We start from the raw sequence: 18,764 nt of genomic DNA, 5'->3' as shown, positions 1-18,764 counted from the left end.
ACTATTTCAGAGCATAGGAATGCAGGAAATCTCCCAAATTCATTCTCTAAAGCCTGTATAACCCTGATACCAAAGCCAGGAAAACACACAAATTTAAAAAATAAAAGTACAGACCAATATCTCTCATGAACATAAAAGCAAAAATGCACAGCAAAATTCTAACTAATAGATTTCAACATCACATTAAAAAAGTAATACACCCCTACCACATGAGATTCATACCAGATATGCAAGGTTGGTTCAACATTAGAAAATCAGTCAACATAATCCATCATGTAAATAGAACAAAAGAAAAAAATCACATAACACAATAGACATTTGATAAAGCTCAACACTTATTCCTGATAAAAACTCTCAATAAAATAGGAATAGTAGAGAAATTCCTCAACATAATAAAGGACATCTATGCAAAACCAAAAGCCAACATCATTCTCAGTGGAGAGAGGCTGAAAGCATTCCCCCTTAGAACATCAGCAAAACAAGGAGGCCCTTTATTGCCACTCCTATTTAACATTGTGCTGGAAGTCCTAGCTAGAGCAACAAGGCAAGAAAAAGAAATAACGGCATTTGAAATTGAAAAGGAATTGGCAAAACTATCCCTATTCGCAGATGTAGGATCATGTCTATGATCTTACTCAAAAAAAAACTCATAGACAATACCAAATTGTCCATAAGGAAACTACTGGAATAAGAAAATCTAAACAATATACCTTAAGGATACATACATACATAATTAAACTATTTTTAACTATGATTAAAAACTTAGGATTGGGATTACTTCTGAGAAGAGGTGGAGAAATGCCATCAGAGAAGAGCAATCAGGTAGTTTCAATGATATTGATAATATTCCAGACAAGAGGCTACAAGATTTATAAATAATAGCATATGTTGCTGGATATACATGAAAAATTATACACTAAAATTTAAAAATAAGAAAAGTTCTAAAATCTTTCTTTTAGTTAAAAAAATAAAATCTTGTTAAGCATAGATTATGTTCCATATTACATTAAGAAAATTCTTTCTGATTTCTGGTTTTGGGATGTGTCTGGATGGGCTGTAGGTTGAGAAAAACTTATTTTTACACAAAAATGAAAAAAACAAAATTTTATTTTTACCAAAAAAAATCATTATTAAGTCTTTACATTAAAATATATTTAAATTTAATACAACTTTTAGAGAACATGCTGCTTATGTAAAATAATACATTTCTTTTCATAAATTCAGTTTCATGGAGATAAAATCAGAACCTCTAATCTTTTAAGAATTGCAAAAATGCACATAATTACTAATGAGGAAAACATTGTTTATAACTTAGATGAATGTTATTTTCAAACCCACGTGAGCATACTATCTGTCCTCTAATCAAGAGCTCGAATGAGTTTTCTTCATCTACCACATCCTATCTACCAAAATTGCTCACCGATGGTGTCTCAAACCAAACACAATATCATGTCCCACTAAAGTATGCAGAATTACAAATGCATAGACATTGCCCAGAGGAACAGAAGTAATCTTAAACACAAAGTGCATAGTGGAGTTTAAAAAAAACTGTTGTGCTAATAAAATAATGAACAGTAAAATTTTAAAACCATTTGGCCTCAGAAATTTGTTCTAAGTATTGGCCTAATTGTTTTCTCATTAATTTGAATAATACAAAATTTTCCAAAGTACCTTGTTTATTCTCTTTTTAAAAGGAAAAAAAAAAAGAATTTCTTCTAAGTCCTGTTTCAGCATGTACTGAGAAAAATAAAATTACAATGTGAGCTTAGTTTTATTTTTATTTATAAAAGAAAAAACACGAATGCCCTTCATCCAGCCCCCAGAATGTCTCTATTAGTTTAATTCTAACCTCAAAGAGTAATTTATTCTACATTTTGGATGTGTTTGCATCAATAAAGAGAAGTATTCCTAGAGAATCCACTGAATTGACTTAATCATTCATTCTGATCATTTATTGCCTATTTCTTGCTTTAGATTAGCAATGATATTTTCTGTGTGGACACAAATTCTTACTCTACCTGTGGTTAACGTTGTATTCCAGATTTTTTCCATAGCTTTTTTCATCTCAGAATTTCTCAGGGTGTATATCAGAGGATTCAACATGGGAGTGATAACTGTATAAGCCACAGTCATGGATTTGTCAATAGGAAAATTGGAAACAGGTCTAACATATATGAAGATACATGGGACAAAAAAAGGACAACCACTGTGATGTGGGAGCTGCAGGTAGACAGGGCTTTGTGCCTCCCTTCCTGACTGTGAGTCTTCAGGGAGTTTAGGATGACCCCATAGGAGATTAGTAGAAGGATAAAAATTATCATATAGATGGCTCCACCATTGGCAACCACAATGAGGCCAATAAAATAGGTTTCAGAGCAAGCAAGTTCCAGTAATGAGTAAATGTCACAGCCAAAGTGATTAATGACATTGGGGCCACAGAAGGGGAGGCTGTACACAAAGAGAAGTTGAACCAAAGAGTGTAAAAATCCTCCAACCCAGGCCACCACCAGCAAGAGAATGCAAAACCATCGATTCATGATGGTCAAGTAGTGCAGTGGCTTACAGATGGCCACATAGCGGTCATAGGCCATTACCACCAGAAGAAAGACCTCAGCACCACTAAATAAGTGTTCTATAAAGAGCTGGCCCCTGCAAACTGGGAAGGAAATAGTCTTTTATCACAGAGTAAGTCTAGAATCATTTTGGGGGAAACGGCAGTAGAATAAACAGCATCCATGAGTGACAGATAGGCAAGGAAGAAGTACATGGGAGAGCCCAGGGAGGGGCTGACAATAACAGTCATGACAATGATCAGGTTGCCCACCATTGAGACAATGTAGATGAGCAGAAACATGACAAATAACACTTTTTGGCCCTCAGGATCTTGAGTGAGTCCCAGGAGGACAAATTCTGTTACATTGTTACCGTATCCCATTTACTCTTGTATAAGACCTGCTTCAGAGATGAGAGCTCAGAAAAACAAGACCTGTAATGAAATCATGGACACCACTGTGAATATATGCATTAGGGCATGGAGCTCTTCTTCACTATTAATCTTGTACAGTGGCTTATTCACAATAAACATTTAGAAATATCTACTGAGTTTCTCTTTCAAAGATCCCAGTATGTCTTCCCTTAACAATTCTACTTTTTCCCAGAAGACTGGATTGGGCCTATAATTACAAGGTTCTTTATATCTAAATCTTAGTGGACCTTCTATAGAGAAGATCAGTCAGAGGTCCGACAGCCTTTCATTCATTTAATATTCCTTTTTTAAAACATGACAGTGCTTGGCACAGAGATCAGCAATGACAAAGAGGGAAAGGATTTCTGCTCTCAAGGAACATTCTCTAGTGACGAAGATGAACTCTAAACAAATAAACTGACATAGAATCAGTACTTGGAGTTGGTAATATTTGTGGTGAGTCCCTTTACAATAAGATCTATATAGCACCAAAAATATCTCACTAAATATTATGATATTCCACTCTTAGATGTTTGGTCCTTCCTGCCTCAAATGTTTTTCAGTCTGTATGAATCGCTCATTAAATTTGAAGGGGCTGGAATTTGAAATGTATCAGATAACTATGAAATTATTTAGGATATTGTTCCCTGTACCAATTATTGGGCCATAGATTGAATGTCTCTTCTTAAGGATTCATAATGCCTTCCATTTTCACTTTGGTTATCCCACAACTCCTAACACACTTCTATACCCTATTGACATACTGTCAGTACCTTGACTTGGTTGTATTTGTGGTGAGTACCCTTGCAAAATACTCTATATTTTCAGCAAACATTTTTGAACTGAAGTTAACTGACACATAACAAATAACAACTAGTACATTAGCAGCCAGCATTTTTCCTATCCATTGCATGTGAGCTGGGTAGCCATGGGGGAGAAAATAGATGCTGTAAAGAGAGGTAGAGGACAACAGAAGAGGGTTTAATATATAATACTTCTTAGGCGCTGAGAGTGGTCAGAATTAGAACTTCAATATCCAGATTCCGTAAAGGAACATACTCAAAGGAAAAATCCAAACTCAGTGTAAGAAGGTATGAGTTTTATTTATTTTCTATATTTAGCTACAAATCTGTCTCAATTTACTCACTGAAAAATAAAGATTTAAACCAGATGATCTTAGAATCCTTTCTAGTCCAACTGTCTATGATACTATCAGTGAAACCCCATCTTATTTTATTCTGCTGGATATTTCTATTTATATATTTGTAACTAAACAACAATCTCCAAGCTCATCAATGTTACTTTAAAAAATACTAGTCGGTGTTGGAATTGGATCATTCAAGTGACCAAATAATGATTAGCTTTCTCACTCAGCGTGCACCTGTTTAAGACCCAGGACACCCTTGGAAAGAGCGCACAGCACAGTGACGAATAATGTGTACTCTGGGGCAACACTGTCTGTGTTTGAATTCCACCTTCACCTCTTACTGTCTCTGTGACCTTGTGCAACTTCATAAACCTCTTTGTGCCTCAGTTTCGTAATTAAAATGGGGAACTGTTGTACATATCTCTGAAATTTGTGTGTGTGTGTTTTTATATGTAAAGTGCCTAGAGCACTGCTGGATCCTGATAAAGAATCAATAAACAATAGCTTTTTATTATTGTCCTTGAATGTTTCTCTATGGACATTTCATCAGAATAAATCTTCTGGATCTTGTTCACGTTAGGAACAAGGATACTTCTTATAAAAATAATATTATATACCTGTAACTCGCAGACACACATTTTTGGACATAGGATAAAACTGTACATTATAAGAACTATCTATTTTGTTGTATATGTGTCATAATATCTACCTGTCACAGTATGTATATTGATGAATGTTAAGCAGAAAAAAAGGAAAAACTTGTACCCATGCATCAGATGGAGACCTAAAGAGTAGAAAATGAAAGAAGACTCAAAACAGGAAGCAGAGAAATTATATTTAAGAAATTAATATACACAGGTAATGGGGATGTTAATGTGTTAAGTGGGGATAGCTTTCTTAAGAAATCTTCAGAAAGACTTCTTTTAGTGAAAGAGTGCTGGAAGGCCAACCTCTGAGGCTTCCTGAATTTACTCAGGAGGCTTTTTGGGAAGCCACTACAAATAAACACAGAGCCCATCCTAGAAAATAAAGAATAAAAAAGGAAAGGAAATGAAAGGAAGGGGAAAAGGGAGACAAGATTAAAAAAAAAAAGAAGAGCAGAGGAGAGAAGATGGGAGGAGAGGGGAGAAGGAAAGAGAAAGGAAGGGAAGGAAAAGAGGAAAAAGAAAAAATTCAAAGGAAAAAAAAGAAACATTGATCCCTCCGACGACCTAGCACTTCTGGTTAAAGACAAACTCAAATAAGACAGAACAGTACATATACGGATACAAACACAATCTCTAGGATTATTCTTTCTTGCAGAAAATAGCCAAATTACTACTCCTCAAACGTAGACAAGCTGATTTCATTTATATTGATTTGGTTGAGGGGAAAGAACATGTTCAGAAGAATTCTGAGCTTTCTTTTAGAAACCAGCTGTAATGAGCACTCTGTACGTCTGGGTGATTCAGGAGTTCTATCATTTTTGAAGCTGTAGACTAATAAAGGCACAGCTGTTGAAGAACATAATGGTAAAGATAGTTTATATCTAATTGTTTTTTAACTACTTATTTTCTGCAAGGTCTAGTGTCCTTAATGTTATTAATAATCAACGCTGGATTTCACTGAAATAAATATTCTATTGGCCAGCTAAATTATTTCCATGTAAAACAATCAGTATGTGAAGTATCCACTATAGTTTCAGTCCTCAAAGATTTGATACTATAAAAACTAAAATAATTACTAGGCTGTTAACTTAAACCACTAAATTTACACCTTACTAGAAAAAAAAATCATTTAACTTATTTTTATAAGGAATGGCTTTTTACAGATAGAAATTAAAACGCCATAGTAACAAAAATAACCTGGATTTATAAGATTTATAAGTCTCTCTAAGCGGCAGTAGGCAAGGTACTTCCTGTTCACCAGTTTCTTTTAGTATAAATTAAAAATATATATATATATATCATTATGGTTGATGTCAAAGTTTTGCATGTATACAAAAAGATATACATATGTATATATAATATATACATATATATATAAGGTTGTTGTCATCATTTAAAACATTCACACTTAAAAGCACATATCAAACTTCCAGACATAACAGACATTTTTTTACACCCTGACACACTTGATATAATACATAGTTTTAAATTTTATAGTTCAAATATGGAGCCTTGGTGGTGCAGTGGTTAAGAGTATGGCTGTTCACTAAAAGGTCGATAGTTTGAATCCACCAGCTGCTTCCTGGAAACTCTATGGGGCAGCTCTACTCTGTCCTTCAGAGTCGCTATGAGTTAAAATCCACTTGGCAACAATGGGTTTGGTTTTTTGATTTAGCTCAAATACATCTAAATTAATTATAAATCTTTATTAACATATCGTATATCCTATGAACCAAGATTACAAACCTACTGACTTCCTGTAATGCACAGCATGCTTCTTTTGTTATCTGGCAAATGGACAGTAAATGTCTGTCTGATAAAATACTAAAGCGAAATACACTGTGTAGGTTCTGGTTAATTTCTGTGTTTCTCTCGCTTAATTTTACAAATTAGCAATAAACCTAAAGAAATATTTTTAAGAAACTAGCTCTATTTCTATATATCATGTAAAATTTTTAATGAGTGTCCTCTGTCAGATGTTTCAAAATCTCACCTCTTGGTTCTTGTCCTTGGTCCTAAAAATCAGGGCTTCTTTCATTGAGAGTAATTGTAGATACCTCATGTATTTATCTGAAATCACAGAACACATGGCAGTGTGCGTCTGATCAGTGGGCCCAGAAATAGTTCGAAGAGGTTACACTCTTCACACTTCCACACAAGCTGCCCATCATACCATTTTTTTTTTTTCAGATAACTGTAGAAGTGTATATATAGATGCCTGGAAAATGAAGACATTTAAAAATAATAGTAAACAGTTGAACGTTCTCACCTGTTGGGAAAATGTGCTAGAAGAACAATGAGGATGCTATGTTTGCATGACTATGTAAAAACTGGGCAAATTAATGGAAATTAACCTGGCCAAGCTCATTATTTAGTGACACAAAGTAAAAATAACTGAAATTAGTTATTTGAATTTTTCTTTCTTAATCAATTATGATGAAGCAAACAAAAGTTTTTGACTGAGGATTTAGGGTCATACTCATGTCTCCCTCCTCATTAATTCTGTACCTAACAAGGCAAAGGCTGGGATTTAGCTTCCCGAAAAAGCCAACGACAGAGCTTCTCACAGATAGGAACAGAACTTTTCAGCAATTCAGTCATTCAAAAAGTGTATCAAAGACCATTTCTTTCCTCACTAGAATAATGCTCCTACATCTCTCCAACCGCACTCCAGAAAATCATGACCTTCCAGGAATTCCTACAAGCAATGAGAGACATGTGTCAAGAGAAAATATGACAAGAAACCATTTACAGGACTAGATGCCAATTAAAGAGAGTCTCCAGCCTGGACAGGAATTTGAATTTTCAGAAATCTCTTGGGTCATTCTATCTGGAAATAATTCTTCCATTTATATGAACAGATGTAGTGTGTGGTTTTTTACATCATCACTATTTTAAATGAAAGACAATGCAAGTTCATTATAAATTAGTTTGTTAGAATATTTGGAACAACTTCAAATGAAATTTCCTCTCCTGGACAGTTTTCTTCCCTAGACATCCTAGAGGAAAAAGGCTTGAGTCTTGCCAAGAAAAAGTAGCAGACAAGCAAGTAATGGGAAAAGTCCGTAATGAGAAGAGGAAATTCTGAAATACAGAGAATACTAAATTATGAATTTTATATTAGTAAATCTTTAGATAAAGTGTTGTTGTTAGGTGCCATCGAGTCAGTTTCAACTCATAGAAACCCAATGCCCAACAGAACGAAACACCGCCTGATTCTGAGCCATCCCTACAATCGTTGTTATGCCTGAGCTCATTGTTGCAGTCACTGTGTCAATCCACCTCTTTGAGGGTCTTCCTCTTTTCCGCTGACCCTGTACTCTGCCAAGCATGATGTCCTTCTCCAGGGACTGATTCCTCCTGACAACACGTCCAAAGTATGTAAGACGCAGTTTCACCATCCTTGCCTCTAGGGAGCATTCTGGCTGTATTTCTAAATCAGGTTTGTTCGTTCTTTTGGCAGTCCATGCTATATTCAATATTCTTCACCAACACCACAATTCAAAGGCATCAATTCTTCAATCTTCCTTATTCATTGTCCAGCTTTCACATGCATACGATGTGATTGAAAATACCATGGCTCGGGCCAGGCCCACCTTAGTTTTCATGGTGACATCTTTGCTCTTCAAAACTTTGAAGAGTTCTTTTGCAGCAGATTTGCCCAATGCAATATGTCTTTTGATTTCTTGACTGCTGCTTCCATGGTTGTTGATTGTGGATCCAAGTAAAATGAAATCCTTGACAATTTCAATCTTTTCTCCATTTATCATGATGTTACTCATTGGTGCACTTGTGAGGATTTTTGTTTTCTTTGTGCTGAGGTACACTCCATACTGAAGGCTGTGGTCTTTGACCTTCATTGGTAAGTCCTTCAAGTCCTCTTCAATTTCAGCAAGCGAGGTTGTGTTATCTGCATAACGCAGGTTGTTTATGAGCCTTCCTCCAATCCTGATGCCCTGTTCTTCTTCATATACTCCAGCTTCTGGTATTATTTGCTCAATATACAGATTGAATAGGCATGGAGAAAGAATACAACCCTGATGTACACCTTTCCTGACTTTAAACCAATCAGTACCCCCTTGTCCTGTACGAACAACCACCTCTTGATCTATGTAAAGGTTCCTCATGAGCACAATTAAGTGTTCTGGAATTCCATTCTTCGCAATGTTATCCATAGTTTGTTACGATCCACACAGTCGAATGTCTTTGCATAGTCAATAAAACACAGGTAAACTAAACATCCTTCTGGTATTCTCTGCTTTCAGCCAGGATCCATCTGACATCAGCAGTGATATCTCTGGTTCCACGTCCTCTTCTGAAACTGGCCTGAGTTTCTGGCAGTTCCTCATTGATATACTGCTGCAGCCATTTTTGAATGATCTTCAGCAAAATTTTGCTTGGGTGTGATATTAATGATATTGTTCTGTAATTTCCACATTCGGTTGGATCACCTTTCTTGGGAATAGGCATAAATATGGATCTCTTCCAGTCAGTTGGCCAGGAAGCTGTCTTCCATATTTCTTGGCATAGACAAGTGAGCACCTCAGGTGCTGCATCTGTTTGTTGAAACATCTCAATTGATATTCCATCAATTCCTGGAGCCTTGTTTTTTTGCCAATGCCTTCAGAGCAGCTTGGACTTCTTCCTTCAGTACCATTGGTTCCTGATCATATGCTAGCTCTTGAAATGGTTGAACATTGACTAATTAGATAAAGTAGATAATATTTTTTCCAAAAAGAAGGGAGAACAAGTCCCAGATTCTCATGTGTTACTATATTCCTAGCAGAGGAAGGCCTTACTCTGACTCTTAGAGGGATTATACCCAATAAACCTTATGGCTCAGAGGCAGAGAACATTGGGACTAGGTAAGTTACTGAAATTTACCTTCTAATTCTTGAAAAGGCAGATAATCACAGTTCTGCAGTTCTGGATTGGAGCAGATGTTGTTGATCTAAGCCTGAATCTAGATCAGCTGGAACCATATGATCTACTTCTCAAACACCATCAGCAATTGCTTTCGTGAATAGTCACAACATGAAGATTTAACTCCCGATGCAAGAGGATGTGACTTAATCACTTCATTCTTTTTTGGACCAAGACTCAACTTGACTAGGACTTCAAACTGACACCTTAACTTTGAGTGAGCTAAATTTTACTTGCATGCATGGCTCCTTTATGCAAAACTGATACACTTTATCAACTAACCCTGAAGCTTGCCATAACCTTGAAGTTTATAGTTACAATGACTAATTAATAAGTACATTTATAGTTCAAAAAGTTTTAGTTGAGTTTTTTGTCATTTGCAACCAAAAGCATCCTAACAGACACACCCTGATCTTAAAAGCATATATGAATTTAGGTTAGTTTATGTGTATGAGTGTGTTTTTTGGGCAGTATCACTTGACTTTAATTTTACATTATAGTCTGTCTTCTTATCGGTAACAGTTCATTAATCTCAAAATTTTAATGGAATTTCCATGTTTTTCTGCTTCCAAACGGACTTTTAGAATTAGAGAAATGTTAGGCACAGTTATATGTAGAAAAAAGGGAAATACGTATTTACACTTTTCCCCAAGGATTGACTTAGCATACTATCACACTTTCGTGAAATAAAATTTAGACAGGATGATGCTCAAAGTAAGTTAACTCATTGCATTCTTCTGGCAGTCCATGGTATTTTAAATATCCTTTGCTGACACCACAATTCAGAGGTACTAATTCTCCTTTTGTCTTCTTTTTTCTTTGTACATCTTTTGCATTAGAAAGCCATAATCCTAATGCTCAGATAACTTTGGAAATGTCTGTTATACTAACATTTGCACACGGAGACACTGGCAGAAGTCTAATACTGCCACCCAGTGATGAACACTAGGAAGCGGGATTCGAAAGTTCCCTGATACACTGGTAACATGCATGCTATTTGAAAGACAGCTAGTGTAAGGTCATTGGAATTCATAGGGACACAAGGAAATGACATCATGAGTGCCCTTTACATCATGCTTGATATCAGAGAGTCATTCACTAAAAGATTGAGCAGCATAACAAAACTCCTTAATAAAAACAAAATTGTACATACAGATACATGGCCAGGGATGTGGCTCAGGGGAAGTATACCATATTCATAAGCACAATTTTCAGAACAAATGAAACCTCTGTCAAGATTTCCATTTCTGTTGTTGAGTGATATGAATGTGATGCTCACTTTCTGAAAGAAAAACAAAATCCTTTGTTTTCCAAAGAGAGCTCTTAAATAAAAGGGTGTGGCATAGTGGTCAAAGAGCTCAGCTGCTGGCCAAAAAGTCAGCATTTTGAATCTACCAGCTGCTCCTTCGAAACTCTATGGGGCAGTTCTGCTCTGTTCTACAAAGTGGCTATGAGTCAGAATAGACTCGATGGCAACAGATTTGGTTTCTTTTGAGGGGCGGAACAGGTATAAATAACATTAGAAATATTTGATTACTGAAATAGTGTGTTTTAGTAGCAGAGAAATAAACCAAAAAAAGAAAAAGTAGAAGAAAAGATTTGATTCTTTTAAAGATGTATAAAATGACATATTAACAGAAAAAAATTTTCAATTTGTACTTAATTAATAAGCTATGCTGGCAGAATATTTTACCATCTTGGAGAAAATGGGTTTAGATATTCTCTTTCCACAAATAAAGATAAATTCTAGATAGGCTGAAAACGGAATTATTTGAAAAGTTACTTACAAAACAAAACAAAAAAGATTAAAATGTATGGTCTATGAAAGGGAATAGAATTCTCCAAGTTTAAGTAAATGAAGAATTCTAAAAGTAAAAGAATTTTTAAATAGAATGTATGTAAAAAACACTTATAATGATAATATAAAAAACATGGTGTGGTAAACATTTCTAGCAAATATCAAAGAAAACTAGTACATATATTTAATACATGGGGAGCTCATCAGAATTCATCAGTAAAAATTCTGATTCTAATAGACTGAGAATTCAAAAATACAAATAATTTAAAAGTTTCTGGTGTGATTTCTATATTCCACACATTGCACAAGAAAGAGAGAGCACAACAATAATTAACTTTTCTACCTTCAGGTAACTTATAAATCAGTGAACATAAATAGATAATTAACTAGAATTTTTATCTCATCGCTTGACATAACTATGCAAATTTTAAAATTGACTAAATGGCCAAAAGTGAAGGATTTAGTTATGTTAACTCAGACCAACCAAATGTTTGACATTATTTGATGAATTGTGTTAGTCTTAGGAAAGGTTGAGTTGGTATAAGAAATAGCCATGTAATAATAAAAAAAAATTAATACTAGAGATAAATTCCAGGATACAAAGTCATGCATACAGTGTGCTTTACCAGTGAAATGGACCCAATACCCCATCGCATTAGACCATCATAAAATAGGCCTACATAGGGGAGGCAGGGACCAGGAGTGTCTTTGACCACAAGTTTCCTACTATCACAGGGACAGATAATATTTTAAGCCTGTTTCAACAGAGAAATGTTCACAAAAATGTAATGAATGAGGTCTCTGTCAAATAAAATGGTGTATTCCAATCTCTTTACTACCTAATAATCTGCATTCCCCTGGGAAGAGATGTGAGGATGGAAACAGCATGAATGGTCAGCATCTTTCTTGACAATGAAATCACACAAAATAATCCAGTGCCAAGTTCTGGTGTGTACACGTGAAGCTCATTGATTATGGATTTTGCTAATTTTCCAAGTGAAAGTCAGCCTTTTGGAAACCTTGGTGGCATAGTGGTTAACAGCTAAAGCTGCTAACCAAAAGGTAGGCAGTTAGATTCCACCAGGCACTCCTTGGAAACCCTATGGGGCAATTCTACTCTGCCCTATAGGGTCTCTGTGAGTCCGAATGGGCAACAGATTTGTTTCTTTTTTTTTTGTTTAGGACCTTTTGGAAGACCATGAAACACTATGAGCAAGAAGGAGATGGGATATTGAAAAATAACAAAGGCTTCATCAGGTATTTTAAATGATGTTGGAAGGTGAATGCATCATCTTTATGAAAATATAACACCAAACAAAGCTCCCCCACTTGAGGAGATGATTTCCCAATTTGGAAAGCAAGCCAGATTGAGTCATTTTTCTGCTTATCTGCCTTGTTCCTTTTGTATGTTTAGCCTCCTTATGATTAACTTAGAATTCTGAAACATTCTTTCTATAAACCTTAACATGCTAACCAATATAAGCAAAACTACATATCTAAAAGATCTTTCAGATATAAAAATAAAAATATAAAATTCTAATGTAATGTAACCTATCTCTGTATGGGGTGGAGTGAAACATAGTTTTATGTCATATTTAAAAATGTATTATTCTGAAATTGGCAATAAACACTATTAATTGTGAAAAAAGATTAGTTTTACTTAAGAAAAAAACATCAGAGAATCTTCTATCATCTAAAATAAATTTCTGGCATCAGCTGTAGCATAAGTCATCACATGCAACATAAATCTATAGACTCAACAGAACTATTCTACACCAAAAAAAAAAAAAAGGTATATATTCCCAGGAAATGAAAATCTTAAAAATATATTTTCAACAAAAGAAATCATTAGAAGCATCCTAATAAATGTTTTTCATCATGCACAATCATGATTAAGTGAGGAAATATTTACTACAGTTAAATAATTACATGCAGCTTCCCTGGAATTGACTGGATGGCAGTGGATGTCAGTGTTTTGTTTTGTGTTCCTGGTAGGGTGGTAGGGACAGTTTTTTATTGAAAGTAGGTGATGCATTTGTTTAAGACCTGATTTTCTTTTTCTGGTCGAGAGCTTCTTCATGGCATTTTTCATCTCTACATTTCTCAGAGTATACATTAAGGGATTCAACATAGGGGTGAAAACAGTGTAAAACACAGTCAAGAATTTATCAGTGGGTAAGGTGGAAGGAGGTTTCACATACAGGAAAACACAAGGGGCAAAGAAGAGGACTACCACAGTGATGTTGGAGCCACAGGTAGATAAGGCTTTGCACTTTCCTTCCAGACTAAGGTTCTTCAGGGAGTGCATAATGACTCCATAAGAGATGAGTAACAGCATAAAAATGACCACACATATTGCCCCACCGTTGGCAACCACAGTGAGACAAATGACATAGGTGTCAGTGCCGGCAAGTTATAATAAGGGGTACATGTCACAGCAGAAGTGGTCAATGACATGGGGACGACAGAAGAGAAGGTTGTAAACAAAGAGAAGATGAAGTATAGCATGCACAAACCTCCAACCCTGGTCATCGACAGCAACAGAACATGCACCCGTTGGTTCATGATGGTCATATAATGCAAGGGTGTGCAGATAGCCACATAGCGATCATAGGCCATGACCGTCAGAAGTAAAACCTCAGAACCACCAAATAAGTGTTCTGCAGAAAGCTGGGTCAGGCAATCTTGGAAAGAAATGGTTTTCTTCTCATAGAGTAAGTCTATGATCATATTTGGATTAACTGCAGTAGAAGAAACAGCATCCATACATGCTTAGCAGCCAAGACAGAAGTACATAGGGGCACCCAGTGTTGGGCTGACCACTAGAGTCACACCAGTAAGTAGGTTGCCCACCATTGTCACAAGGCAGATGAGCAAGAACACAACAAATAATATTTTCTGACCCTGAAGACTGAGTGAGCCCCAAGAGGGCAAACTAGGTCACATTTTTCCTTTGTTCTGTAAGTTCTTCTGTGTGTCCTTATTTCAGAGTTCAGGACAAATTTACTTGTAACTATAATGACTAGTGACTTTATGAAATCCCCAGATAATCTATTTATTCATTCAACAAATAGGCATTATGATTATGTTTCAGCCCTGTACAATATTTTTAGAATACAAGACTGATTAAAATATGGCCCATAACCTCGGTGATCTTATCAAATAACGAAAGAAAAAAATGTAATTAGAAACATAGGGGAAAGGCATAGATTATGAAATAAATAGGGTTACCACACTAACTGGCCACATCTCGTAGAAAATAAAATTGTGTATATATGGTTAGCACTATTTATAAAAATAAAGTATAAATAGAATAAAGCTTTAATATAAAAATAAAGGAAGATTTACTTAAAAATTTCATGTTAGTAAATGGGATTATTGTCTACATTCTAGAAATGGTAGAATCTTTTTAACTAGTAACTGAAATCCCCAATGGACATATTTCACAATTTCAGAAACTGGTACTGACAAATTACTGCTGAGCAACAAAGAAATAAGCATAAAACTATGTATAATACTACCGTAAAACAAAATAAAAATAATTATAGGAGCATGAATAAAACATGGAAAGGTACAATTTTTGTTGTAAAAAGTTTACTTTTTTACTGGTTATGTGTGTGTAGGAGTGAAAGAGATGAGAGAAGAGATCCCAAGGAAAAAAGAACACCACACACACACACACACACACACAAACTATATAATAAATATCATCAACATTAACCAGCCCTGCTATCTCTTAAAATAATCCTAGTAATGATATCCAGTTACTCTTGAAATTTCTGTTGACATTTACTTCAATATCTGATGCCATAATTCTGCTGGACCTCTTCTTCACAGTACATGGATTTTCTGTTTTTATGGCTAAAACCTCTGTGTGTGCACTAGATCCCATCCTCTTTGTCACTCTTCCTCCTTTAAGGATACATACATAGTTAAACTATTATTAAAGTATGATTAAAAATTTAGAATTGCGATTACTTCTGAGAAGAGGTGGAAAATGGCATCAGAAAAGTGAATCAGTAAGTTTCAATGATTTTGATAATATTTTTAGTAAGAGGCTACAAGTTTATAAATAATTGCATATGTTGCTGGATATACATGAAAAATTACACATTAAAATTGAAAACTAAGAGAAGTTCTAAAATCTTTCTTTTAGTTAGAAAAGTAAACTCTTCTTAAGCATAGATAATGTTCCATATTACCCTGAGAAAATTCTTTCAGCTTTCTGGATTTGGGATGTTCCGGGATGGGCTGTAGATGGAGAAAAACTTATGTTTTTTACATAAGATTGAAAAAAACAAAATTTTGTTTTTACCAAAACAAATCATTACTAAGTATCTACATAAAAAAGTAAGTTTAATACAACTTTTGGGAACATGCTGCTTGTGTAAAACAACACATTTCTTTGCAAATATTCAATTTCATGGCGATAAAATCAGAAGCACTGTCTACTCATTTAAGAATCACAAAAAGTGCGTATACTGACTAATGAGGAAAACATAAAATATGTTTATAACTTAGATTAGTGTTATTTTCAAATTCAAACTGAAAGAATACTGTCTTCTAGTCAAGAAAACTGGAATGAGTTTTCTTCATCAACTACATCCTATCTACCAAAATTGCTCACTGATGGTGTCTCAAACCAAACACAATATCATGTGTCACTAAAATATGCAGAATTGCAAATGCATAGACATTGCCCAGAGGAACAGAAGTAATCTTAAACACAAAATGCATAGTGAGGTTAAAAAAAGCTCTTGTGTGAAGAGAATAATGAACAGTAAATTTTTTTAAAAGCACAATTTTAACCTCAGAAATTTGCTCTAAGTATTGGCCAAATTGTTTTCTCATTAATTGGAATGATATAAAATTTTCCAAAGTAACTTGTTTTTTCTCTTTCTAAAAGGAAAAAAACAATTTCTTTGAAGCCCTGTTTCAGTATATACTAAGAAAAATAAGATTACAGTTAGCTTAGTTTTATTTTTATTTATAAGAGAAAAAATATGTTTCCCTTTTATCCAGCCTCCAGAATGTCTCTACTAGTTTAATTCTAATGTCAAAGAATAATTTATTCTACATTTTGGATGCCTTTTTGTCAATAAAGAGAAGTATTCCTAGAGAATCCATTGAATTGACTTAAACATTCATTGTGATCATTCGTTGCCTATTTCTTGCTTTAGAATTAGCAATTTTATTTTCAGTGTGGATGCTCATTCTTACTCTACCTGTGGTTAAATTTCTACCCCAGATTTTTTCCATAGCATTTTTCATCTCAGAATTTCTCAGGGTGTATATCAGAGGATTCAACATGGGAGTGATAACTGTATAAACCACAGTCATGGATTTGTCAATGGGAAATTTGGAAACAGGTCTAACATACATGAAAATACAGGGAACAAAAAAGAGGACAACCACTGTGATGTGGGAGCTGCAGGTAGACAGGGCTTTGTGCCTCCCTTCCTGACTGTAAGTCTTCAGGGAGCTTAGGATGACCCCATAGGAGATTAGTAGAAGGATAAAAATTACCATACAGATGGCTCCATCATTGGCAACAACAGTGAGTCCTATAAAATAGGTGTCGGTGCAAGCAAGTTCCAATAATGGGTACATGTCACAGCAGAAGTGATCAATGACATTGGGGCCACAGAAGGGGAGGCTGTACACAAAGAGAAGTTGAACCAAAGAGTGAAAAAAACCTCCAACCCAGGCCACCACCAGCAATAGAATGCAAACCCGCTGATTCATGATGGTCAAGTAGTGCAGTGGCTTACAGATGGCCACATAGCGGTCATAGGCCATTGCCACCAGAAGAAAGACCTCGGCACCACCAGATAAGTGTTCTATGAAGAGCTGGCCCATGCAAGCTGGGAAGGAAATAGTCTTTTTATCACAGAGTAAGTCTAGAATCATTTTGGGCGAAATGGCAGTGGAATAAACAGCATCCATGAGTGACAGATAGGCAAAGAAGAAGTACATGGGAGAGCCAAGGGATGGGCTGACAATAACAGTCATGACAATGATCAGGTTGCCCACCATTGTGACAATGTAGATGAGCAGAAACATGACAAATAACACTTTTTGGCCCTCAGGATCCTGAGTGAGTCCCAGGAGGACAAATTCTGTTACATTGTTACTGTGTCCCATTTATTCTTCTGCAAGACCTGTTTCAGAGATGGGCGCTCAAGAGAACAAGCCTGTAATGAAATCATGAACATCACTATGAATATGTCCATTAGGTCATGGAGCACTTCAGTGTTACTCTTCTACAGTGGCTTATACATAATAAACGTTTAAGAATGTCTACTGAGGTTCTCTTCCAAAGATCCTAATATGTCTTCCTTTAACAATTCTACTTCTTTTCAGAAGACTGCATTGCGCCTATGAATAACAAGTTCTATCTCTAAATCTTAGTGGACCTTCTGTAGAGAAGATCAGTCAGAGGCCTAACAGACTTTCATTCATTTAATATTCCTTTTTTAAACATGACCGTGCTTGGTACAGAGGTTAGCAATGACAAAGAGGGAAAGGGTTTCTGCTCTCAAGAAACTTATTCTCTGGTGGTGAAGGTAAACTCTAAATTAATAAATTGAAATAGAATCAGTACTTAGAGTTGATAATATTTGTGATGAGTACCTTTACAGTGTAATCTATATAAAACAAAATAATAGCACCAAAAATAACCCCTCTTCAGGAATATGTCGTACATATTATGACATTCCACTATTAGAAGTGTGGGCCTTCCTGCCTCAAAGGTTGTTCAGTCTTTATGAATCTCTCACTAAATTTGAAGAGCCTGGACTTTGAAATGTATCAGATCACTATAAAATTATTTAGCACACTATTCCCTGTAGCAATTATTTGGGTATAGATTGCTCTTTTCTTAAGCATCCATAATCTTTTCTATTTCCTCTTTGCTTATTCCACAACTCTTAACACATTTCTACACTCTACTGACATACAGTCAGCACTTTAAGTTGGTAGGATTTGTGGTGAGTACCCTTACAATACGACCCATATTTGAAGCAAAAATTTTTGAACTGAAGTTAACTGACACATAACAATTACCAACTAGTACCTTAGCAGCCACTATTTTCATACCAATTGGGGGTAAACTGGGCAGTGATGGGGGAGAAAATAGACACTGTAAAGAAAGGTAGAAGACAGTGGAATGGGGTTTTGTATATAATGCTTCTTAGGCAATGAGAGTGGTCAAATTTAAGAACATCACTGACAAGATTCCAAAAAGGAACATACTCAAAGGAAAAGCCCAAACAGTGTAAGAAA

General features: G+C 35.4%; 1 protein-coding gene and 1 pseudogene across 1 annotated transcript; both read right to left on the bottom strand.

Moving 5' to 3' along the window:
* Positions 1-1,947: 1,947 nt before the first annotated feature.
* On the bottom strand, positions 1,948-2,935 carry LOC126063685 (olfactory receptor 4A5-like; annotated as a pseudogene).
* A 13,681-nt stretch (positions 2,936-16,616) lies between these two features.
* Positions 16,617-17,630, bottom strand: LOC126063684 (olfactory receptor 4A5-like). The gene has a single exon (XM_049862101.1). The coding sequence runs from the start codon at positions 17,622-17,624 to the stop codon at positions 16,617-16,619; it is 1,008 nt and encodes a 335-aa protein (XP_049718058.1). The 5' UTR covers positions 17,625-17,630.
* Between the last annotated feature and the right edge of the window lie 1,134 nt (positions 17,631-18,764).

This window comes from Elephas maximus, chromosome 20, assembly GCF_024166365.1.
Source record: "Elephas maximus indicus isolate mEleMax1 chromosome 20, mEleMax1 primary haplotype, whole genome shotgun sequence".
Taxonomy (NCBI): domain Eukaryota; kingdom Metazoa; phylum Chordata; class Mammalia; order Proboscidea; family Elephantidae; genus Elephas; species Elephas maximus.
The sequence above is the reverse complement of the archived record's forward strand: the minus strand, read 5'-3'. Positions and strand labels throughout refer to the sequence as shown.